This window comes from Choloepus didactylus, chromosome 11, assembly GCF_015220235.1.
Source record: "Choloepus didactylus isolate mChoDid1 chromosome 11, mChoDid1.pri, whole genome shotgun sequence".
Classification (NCBI taxonomy): domain Eukaryota; kingdom Metazoa; phylum Chordata; class Mammalia; order Pilosa; family Megalonychidae; genus Choloepus; species Choloepus didactylus.
In genome coordinates, this window is record NC_051317.1 from 68,603,503 (window position 1) to 68,614,067 (window position 10,565).

Genomic DNA, 10,565 nt, shown 5'->3' on the forward strand with positions numbered 1-10,565 from the left:
AAATTGAAAAAATTGAAAAAATCGAAAAGGATTTCAGGGATACGACAAATAAAATAAAACATCCAAATTTAAGACGCGTTGGTGTCCCAGAAGGGGAAGAGAAGGGGAAAGGTCTAGAAAGAGTTTTTAAAGAAATTGTTGGGGAAAACTTCCCAAACCTTCTACACAATATAAATACACAAAGCATAAATGCCCAGCAAACTCCAAATAGAATAAATCCAAATAAACCCACTCCGAGACATATTCTGATCAGACTCTCAAATACTGAAGAGAAGGAGCAAGTTCTGAAAGCAGCAAGAGAAAAGCAATTCACCACATACAAAGGAAACAGCATAAAACTAAGTTGTGACTACTCAGCGGCCACCATGGAGGCAAGAAGGCAGTGGCATGACATATTTAAAATTCTGAGAGAGAAAAATTTCCAACCAAGAATACTTTATGCAGCAAAACTCTCCTTCAAATTTGAGGGAGAGCTTAAATTTTTCACAGAAACAAATGCTGAGAGAGTTTGCCAATAAAAGACCAGCTCTACTTCAGGTACTAAAGGGAGCTCTACTGACAGAGAAACAAAGAAAGGAGAAAGAGATATAGAGGATTTTAACAGGCATATATAGAACCTTACATCCCAAATCACCAGGACACTTATCTTTCTCTACTGATCACAGATCTTTCTCCAGAATGGACCATATGCTGGGACATAAAACAAGCCTCAATAAATTAAAAAAAAAAAAAAAAAATTGACTATATTCAAAGCACATTCTCTGACCACAATGGAATACAAATAGAAGTCAATAATTTTTGAATTGTAACTCCACTATTTACTTCCTACATGATAAAAAATACACAAACTCTAATGACAAATCAGTAGTTTTGAACTCAACGTAAAATATGTAATTTTTGACAAGAACTATATAAAGGTGAGGGAATGGAGGAGTATAGGAACATAGTTTATGAGTCCTATTGATGTTAAGTTGGTATCAAAGAAAAACAAGATTGTTATGGATTTAAGAGGTTAATTCTAAGTCCCACAGTAAACACAAAGAAATTATCAGAGAATATGACCATAGAGACGAAAAGTAGAGTAGGGTTAAGAGAAATGGGGGAAGGGGCAATGAGGAGTTAAGAAATGAGTGTAGGGTTGCTGTTTGAGGTGAAGGGAAATTTCTAGTAATGGATGGTGGGAAAGAGATAGCATTACAACATTCTAAATGTGATTAATCCCACTAATGGAATGCTAGGGAGGGGGTGGAATGGGAAGATTTAGGTTGTATATATGTTTCCACAATTGAGGAAAAAAAAAAAGTCTAAATAGATGACAAATGAATGCCAAGGATGACCCTGGATGGGACCTGAGGATGGAGGAGGACAGCAGGCTCAAAGGGACACAGTTGAGACATAAGGGAAAAAAAAAAGAAAGGAAATATAGAATGTAAGCTTTGTATCAATGTTGAATCTCTTGTACTTCTTAGCTGCATTTAATGGGATTGCATAAAAGAATGTTCTTGTTCTTGGGAACTGTATATGTGAATTATGGTGTTTGTTCAAGGATGTGTGCAGCTAGCTCTCATATGTTCAGAAGACAGAGCAATAGATGATGGATGATAAGGAGGAAAAGAAATAGCGGTGTGACAGCATGTTGAGGTTGGTGGATTGGGGTATCGGGGGAGGGGGCTCAGGGTATGCTGGGGTTCTGTGTATGGGGTTTGTCTTGTTTTTGCAACTGTTCCTGTGACTTTGAATTTATTTCAAAATAAACAAAAGAAACAATCACATAGGAAATTGGTCTGAACTCTTCAAAAAGTCAATGTCATGAAGGAAAAAGGAGAGCCATTATAGATTAATAGACACTAAAGAGACATAATAACCAAATACAATGTATGAACTCCGTTTGGATCCTGGTTAGAAAACAAAAATGCTATAAAAGACATATGGACCTTGATGGTTGCTGATGTGCTCACAGACATAGGGGACTGGTGGTTTGATGGGCTGAGCCCTCCACCACGAGACTTGCCCTTGGCAAGACTGTGGCTGCAAAGAAGAGGCTGGGCCTGCCTATAATTGTGCCTAAAAGCCTCTTTGTTGCTCAGATGTGGCCCTCTCTCTAGCTAAGCCAACTTGGCAGGTGAAATCACTGCCCTTCCCCGATGTCAGATATGACACTCAGGGGTGTATATCTCCCTGGCAACGTGGAATATGACTCCTGGGGAGGAATCTAGACCCAGCATCATGGATGAGTAGAAAAATGGGAACAACAAAAAAAAGGCAGCCAGTGTTCTTTTTTGCTTTAATTGTTCTTTTTCACTTCAATTTTTATTCTTATTATTTTTTTGTGTGTGGTAATGAAAATGTTCAAAAATTAATTTTGGTGATAAATACATAACTATACAATGGTTTTGTGAACAACTGAATGTACACTTTGTATGACTGCATGTTATGTGAATATATCTCAATAAAATTGAATTAAAAAAAAGACATTTGGGGGAAAATTGGAAAAATCTACATACAGACTAGATATTAGATTATGGAATTACTGTTAAATTCCAAAGGTGTAGTAACAGTATTATGTTAGGTAAGAGACTATCCTTGTACTAAGGAGAAGCATTATGAATTAGAGGTGAGGTTTCAAAATGTCTCAACTCACTTTCAGGTGGATCAGAAGAAAAAATGTAAATATACAACCACGTGTGTGTGTGCCCATGTAAGAAGAGAGAGATAAAGCAAACATTAAAAATTTTTGAGTCTAGATAGAGGGAATACAGAGGTTGTACTACTCTTTTAATTTTACTGTACATTTGAAATTTTTCAAAGTAAAAAGTAAAAAAAAGTACTTTTCCACCTCTAGGTCATAAAGATATTCTTCCATATTTTCTTTTACTAACCATATAATTTTACTGTTCACATTTAGGCTTTTTATCCCTTTATGTCCATCTTTGCACATAGTACTAGTTAAGGATCCAGTTTAGTTTTCTCTATATAGTAACCCAGTTTTCCCAACACAAATCAACTAAACAATTCAATCTTTCCCCACTGATTTGTGGAAGAATGATTTTGACACCAGTGAAAGACATAAGCAGAGGAAAGAGAAAAGAAATGAGAAAGTACGAAAAAGAGGAAAAGAAAAAAAGAAAAGGCTTCATATTGAAGGAGTATATGAGTTTAGCTGAGGAAAGGATATGAGTAGTTAAAAGTATTATCAAATTCCTGTGTACCAAACCAAATTTCTGAAAGCATATAAAAAATAAATGATAAAAGAATAACTGATCACCTGTTTTAAAAAAAAAAAGCACGTGTCCTCAAAACCATTAGGGAGCGAAATAAGCCAGGCACAAAAAGAGAAATACTATATGCTACCACTAATGTGAACACTGGAAAATGTAAAATAAATGGTTTATAATGTAGAATGTAGGAGACTAGCGATAGATAGCAATTGGTGAAGGGGGAATGATAATCTAATAAGAACAGGTAAGTTATCGTGGGTAAATTTAACGTTCTGGGAATGCCCAAGAATGACTATGGTTTGTTAACTTCTCGTGGGTATGGTAGGAACAAGTTCAAAGAAATGTTGTTATCTTAGGTTATCTGACTTTCTTATTTCTTTGCTGGGTTATAATCTGTATATTTTCTTGGGGTAGAGTAGGAACATGTTGGAAGTAATGTAGTTATTTTAGATTAGGCGTCTTTTTCTTATTCCCTTGTTTTGCTTTGTTTGAAATGTACTTTTATTGTATGGTTTTGTAATTTTTTGATATAGCTAATAGTTAATTTAAAAAAAAAAAAAACAATGAAAAAAATATGCAGAGCCCCCCTGAGAAGCTGGGGGGAAATGCAGAAGTGTTGGACTTCCCCACCTGGATGGCTGCTGATGTGCTCACAAACATTGAGGACTGGCAGTTTGATGTGCCGAACCCTCTATCACGGGACTTGCTCTTGGGAAGCCTGTTGCCACGAAGGAGAGGCTAGGCATGCTTATAATTGTGTTTAAGAGTCTCCCCCTGAATGCCTCTTTGTTACTCAGATGTGGCCCTATCTCTCTAGCTAAGCCAACTTGAAAGGTGAAATCACTGCCCTCCCCCCTACGTGGGATCAGACACCCAGGGGAGTGAATCTCCCGGGCAACATGGAATATGACTCCCGGGGAGGAATGTAGACCTGGCATCGTGGGACGGAGAACATCTTCTTGACCAAAAGGGGGATGTGAAAGGAAATGAAATAAGCTTCAGTGGCAGAGAGATTCCAAAAGGAGCCGAGAGGTCACTCTGGTGGGCACTCTTACGCACACTTTAGACAACCCTTTTTAGGTTCTAAAGAATTGGGGTAGCTGGTGGTGGATACCTGAAACTATCAAACTACAACCCAGAACCCATGAATCTCGAAGACAGTTGTATAAAAATGTAGCTTATGAGGGGTGACAATGGGATTGGGAAAGCCATAAGGACCACACTTCACTTTGTCTAGTTTATGGATGGATGAGTAGAAAAATAGGGGAAGGAAACAAACAGACAAAGGTACCCAGTGTTCTTTTTTACTTCAATTGCTCTTTTTCACTCTAATTATTATTCTTGTTATTTTTGTGAGTGTGCTAATGAAGGTGTCAGGGATTGATTTGGGTGATGAATGTACCACTATGTAATGGTACTGTAAACAATCGAAAGTACGATTTGTTTTGTATGACTGCGTGGTATGTGAATATATCTCAATAAAATGAAGATTAAAAAATAATAATAATAAAAAATAAATAAATAAAGTGAATGCATTTATGGCATTAAAAAAAAAAAAAAAAAATATGCAGAGCCCCCCTGAGAAGCTGGGGGGAAATGCAGAAGTGTTGGACTTCCCCACCTGGATGGCTGCTGATGTGCTCACAAACATTGAGGACTGGCAGTTTGATGTGCCGAACCCTCTATCACGGGACTTGCTCTTGGGAAGCCTGTTGCCACGAAGGAGAGGCTAGGCATGCTTATAATTGTGTTTAAGAGTCTCCCCCTGAATGCCTCTTTGTTACTCAGATGTGGCCCTATCTCTCTAGCTAAGCCAACTTGGCAGGTGAAATCACTGCCCTCCCCTCTACATGGGATCTGACACCCAGGGGTGTAAATCTCCCTGGCAACGTGGAATATGACTCCCAGGGAGGAATCCAGACCCAGCATCGTGGGATGGAGAACATCTACTTGACCAAAAGGGTCAAGAAAATAGGGCTGGGGGCAGAATTTGGGTGTTCTGTTTTTACTCTTAACTTTTTATTCTTACTTTCACTTTTCTGGTACAAGGAAAATGTTAAAAAAAAAAATTTGATCGGGCTGATGAATGAACAACTTTATTATGGTAATGTGATCAATGGATTACATACTTTGGATGATTGTATGATATGTGAATAATCCTTAATTAAAAAAAAAAAAAAGATCATGGCTCAAGTCCTGAAACCCAGAGGTGATAGCCTCTTTAAGAACAAAAATCACATGCAGCCCCCTTCCCCATACTGTCAACACACCCTTTCAATAGGAACAAATTAGGGAGGTCACTGCCTAGAGACCCCTGAAGATGGAGAAAGAGATTAAGTAAGAGGAAAGGGTAGCAACAAACATGATAACATTTAACAAAGGTCTATGAATACTGAAACTTTATATAAATATATATTTTTTTAGATGTTGGGGTGTTGGAATAGCTGGAAGGAGGTAAACGACATGGTAGAACTATAACCTATAACATCCTTTGAAATTTGCTCTACAGCTACTTGTTGAATTGTGCTTTGAAAGTCTTTACTGTTCTGCATATACTCTATACTTCATAATAAGGAAAGAACTAAAACTGTGGAACTGTAACCCATAACAATATTTGAAATTACCTATATAACTGCTTTTTGAGCTACATATTGAAAGTTAACACCTTTCTGTATGTATGTTATAGTTTATAATAAAGGAAATAGCTGAAGCTGTGGTGGAACTGTGACCCATGACATTCTTTGAAATTTGCTCTTTACTTGTTAAATTCATACTTTGAAAGTTATCACTGTTATGTATATATGTTAAAGTTCACAATAAAAAATGCATTAAAAAAAAACCATTAGGAAAATGCTAATTTACCTGGAACCAATTTCCTGTACATAATATTAAAAGAAGAAACTTTCCAGAGATTAGACCATCTCCTACAAACCAATAAGTTAAACTGCATTTTAGTTAGCATTTATTCTTCTTCAGATAGAACAAAAATGATGGCAAAGCAAAAACATTATAAGCATTTTGAAGACCATTTCTCAAACCTTCATCTTCTATGGGAATTTTCAGATAACTTTAAAACTTATTTCTTTAATTTATCATACAGATCAGATTTTTAAAGCATGAATTGATGGAGGGCATATCTATTTATCTCATTAACGACAGTGAGTCAAAAAATATAAACTGTTCTACATAAGAAAATTATAAAATCATACCTTTTATTTTCAGCCAAATTGGCTCCCTCATCCTTCAACTGTTTGCTTTTCTCTGCACAGCCTTCAAGGAGAATTTCTTTCCTCCGTTTGATGGCATTAAGCCAGTTCCCTTCATCACTCTCAACTACATCCTTCTCATCAGCAGCTTCAGCTTCAAACTGCTGTGAAGTGACCTTTGAGACCTTCTCGCCAATTTTTCTCTTCCATCCAAAGGAAGCCATTCTGGAAAATTACAAAAAACCAGCTTTAAAATTCAAACTTGGCCCTTTATAGAAGCATTCCAACCAACAGATGAAAAAGGAATATAATAGTATTATACTATCAACATTTTTAACCCATAATTAAATAATGGATCTAAGGTAGTATCGCAGAGAAAGACAACTGAACACTACATACCTCCTGATGGAAATAATGACATCATCACTCTCAGAGTACTCTTGCCAAAATTTAATCTTGAAACAGATGCAGCTTCTACCAGTTTATAAGAAATACAGGACACAGAAAACCATGTTAAATAACACATCAGAGGCGCAGACAGCAAAATACAGAATGTAAGAAACTAAAGAAGAATAAAACTGATTTCTCCAAGAAATAAACTACCAAGAAAAAAAAAAGAGCGAGAGAGAGAAAGAGAAAGGTGGGGGTGTAACCCCTAGATGAAGAGAGACTTAAGAGACATACTAGCCAATTACAATGTATGGATCTTGTTTGGCTCCTGATTCAAACAAACCTTTGGGGAGAAAACATTTGTGAAATAATAGGGGAAATCTGAACACTGATTTGATATTCGACGACATTATGGAATTACTGCTATGTTTTCTTAGATGTGATAACAGTATTGTGACTGTGTTTAAAAAAGAATCCTTACTTTTTAGAAATATATACTGAACTATTTCACATGAAATTATATGCTATCTAGGAATGGTTTCAAAGTAATGAGGGGGAGTTGTGTAAAGAGGAACATACAGATGAAATAAGATTACCATGAATTGATCATTAATGAAGGTAGATAATGAGGATATAGGGCACCGTTGTACTTTTCTGTCTCCTTTCATATATGTTTGAAATTTTCAATAATAAAAAGTTTTTACATGTTTCAAACCTGGAAAATGACTTAATTCACAAAACTAGTAGGTGGATCAAAAAGATAACATGCTAAACTGCTTTGCAAATCTGCAAAGACATACACATGTAAGGGTAAAAAAGGAGGTAATTGATGAAACAAAGTTAAAGAAAAATCTGAAAGAATTCAACAAATATTTATTTAGAGAAGGGATTAACTAAGCGATCCAAGAACTCTTACTAATTTAACGGATGGGTTTAAAGATACTGGGAAACCCCTGAAATGATATGCAAATTTTGTATGCCTGTGTACATTCTAGGGAAGAGGATCAAACCTTTCATTCCATTCTTAAAAGAGTCTGTAGACCTAAAAGAGATTATGATCAACTGATTGATCAACTAGAGGGATAGAGAGAAATAATGAACCAGAGGTCTTCTCGAAACTTCAAAGAATGGGCATTGTGAGAATCAGAAAAGGAGAGAAATGGAGACAGTAAATTCCAACGTCTTCATCTCTGATGCATGTGGCTGAAGTATAAGTAATCACTAGAAGGAAGGGAGACAAAAAAAAGTTAAGCTGGCTGTGAAGTCATTCCATGGAAAGACCCAATATAATGGCCTAACTTAGAGGGGTAAGAAAATTATAGATCATGAGCCTAAGTTCTTAATGAATATGAGGAAGTGTCAATAAATTATAACAAGAAATGTACAGCCTGATATAGGTGAACCACATGCTCTCCACAGGAGTGGGGAATTTTAGGAAAGCCAGGAGAAGTAATGGATTGGAAGCTATACAAAGGAATTAGGACAATGCCAAACCCTCTTCCCAGAGCCAACATAATTTGGGAGAATACATTTCCTATGTTTGAAGACAACTGCCAGCATCCTAGGGGAATAACCCAAGAAACTGCAGAATATGGAAATGTGTTATTATGGAACAGAATTCCAGAGGAACAGAATGAGGAGAATGGTGAGAAAATGGATCATTAGGAAAGTCTCACAAGATATGGGATAAGACAAGATAATAAAGTATGGCTTTTATGACTGTCCCTACAAGTGACAGGAATAAGAAGATTAATTTTTCTGGCTTCAAGTTTCCAAACAGAAGCTTGTTTCTATATCATTGAGCTGAGGCACCAGGTAGTGCGGGAACTCTATTAACACTATCAGATGGCAATTTGATGTGTTTCCTGAAGGCAAATTACATTCTAAATCACTGGCAAGGTCTGTAAATTATTGGAGGAAGAGGATAGGATGGGGAGGAAAAGAAAAAGGTGGAGTCATAGCCACATGTTATTTTTTAAAAATCAATACATTATTCAGACTCCAACTACACTCCTCCATCCTGCAACTCAAACCACTGTTATAAATTCTGAGGTCAGGTATAGGTTAAGCCTCCAAGTGGTGGTTTTAAAACTTGTATGAAAAAGTCACACACACTGATGCCACAGGTGTTTATGTCATTCTCCCCAACAAGTCCCTTGAGATCTAGAGAACAGAGGTTATTGAAGTCAGAACAAAACAAGTTTCTAGGGGTATAAAAGGCCTGATGACACTAGCCATGGCAAGTCTCTCTTTAAAGAGAAGGACAAGACAGAAAAGGAGATAATACTGACAGTATAGATGAGTGCAATGGTGGAGGGAAAGAAAAGTGAAGAGTTTCATGTCCCATAGCTTCACATTTCTTAGGTAAGTACAACAGTCATCTGCTCCATGTAAAGGGAAAAGAAACGGATCTGAGCACTTGAGAAGAATGGAAAAGATCTGAAATAGTCAGTGTGGAAAACAAGAAAAGCAACAATAAGGAATGAGTAAAGGTACTGAACAGTATCAGGGACCCACTGAGGCTAAAAAGCATGGATCTGTTACCAAGATCATTAGTACAGTTTTAGACTTTCTTCTAAATTGATAGGAAACCAAAAGTATAGGATAATTGTTATAGGAGAGTAAACAATGGCTGCTACGACATCAGTGAAGGGACACTTGAAGCTTCCTGGAGGCCCTAGGTTTTGAAGAATAAAAATTAGCCATACTTCAGGAGTCCTAAAGAAAGGGAGCAACATATGTAGAAACACATTCTGCCTTGGAAAATTTAACATTACAAGCTGAATCAGATATTTTAAACAACACCTGAGGGTTTATTATTATTCTAAAGCTATCTGAACATGAAATTAAAACTTCTTATAAAGGAGGCTTTCCTGAATCTATAGCTCAATGTACAAGGCACCAATATCCTAGGAAGCCTTTACATTTTTTTTCGCCAGTATAAGAAATCATGAGTAAATCATAATAATATGAGTTTCTTGGTAAATTTATGAAATCACAAATTCAACATTTTAACGGAACTGTATTTAATGAATACCAAAGACATTCTAAACAACGACATTGTATTCTGAATTCTTTAACTGGTGCAATGCTCCGTACAGCGCTAATAACTGCTGACTGCTTGACATTTTACCCAGGCATAAACCAAAGAATGGTTGTCTACACTTGCATCCAAGGATGCAGCACCCAAGTCGAGAAACCAGTTGGCGATCACGATCAAGAAATCACAAAAGCAGCCCTTGCTGGCACAGGGATGTATTTGGAGGTAAGGAATACTCGAAACGATTTATCCTTATATGTCAAAGCAAGAGAGAAACCAGTACTAGCGACTTCCCCCTCAACGGGCCACAAAAACAAAATTGTGGGAAGTTCAAAATAAAAGCGGCCCTGGATGTCGCCCGCGTGTTACTAGACCCGTCCTCAGCCCCCAGAAACCTTTAACGCGGAGTAGGAAGCAAGCTCGGTTCCTCGGTGCAACGAGCGGAAGGAAAGATGAACCTCCAGACTCGCTTGTCCCTGAAGACCAACCTTAGTGTCCCGACTCTGCCACACAGGAGTGGGTCACAAGTCCGACCAATGAAGCTTCTTTCTCCCCTAACCAGACTACCGACTCGCCTCGTTTTCCTCCCCTTCCTCCGGTTTCCTCCGCGGCCCAGGTAGCCCCAGTTACCTGAGGACTACTCCCTAAGCCCCGTGTTTACATTCTGTTGCCCTTTGACCACCGGAAGCGGAAATTATCTTTCCCGGCTCT

At 37.4% G+C, this 10,565-nt stretch overlaps 1 protein-coding gene across 2 annotated transcripts in view; it reads right to left on the reverse strand.

Annotated features, from left to right (window-relative positions):
* The window catches only part of TTC33 (tetratricopeptide repeat domain 33), a 45,569-nt gene that overhangs the window by 34,862 nt on the left and 142 nt on the right, over positions 1-10,565 (reverse strand). The window contains exons 1-2 of one of the 2 annotated variants that reach the window (XM_037798896.1): positions 10,343-10,526; positions 6,428-6,649 (exon numbers count right to left, since the gene is read on the reverse strand). In XM_037798896.1, the coding sequence (XP_037654824.1) occupies positions 6,428-6,648 (221 nt within the window). In that variant the 5' untranslated portion in view covers position 6,649; positions 10,343-10,526. Of the gene's footprint in view, positions 1-6,427; positions 6,650-10,342; positions 10,527-10,565 lie in introns of those variants that run through there. The other variant, XM_037798897.1, reaches the window with a different exon arrangement.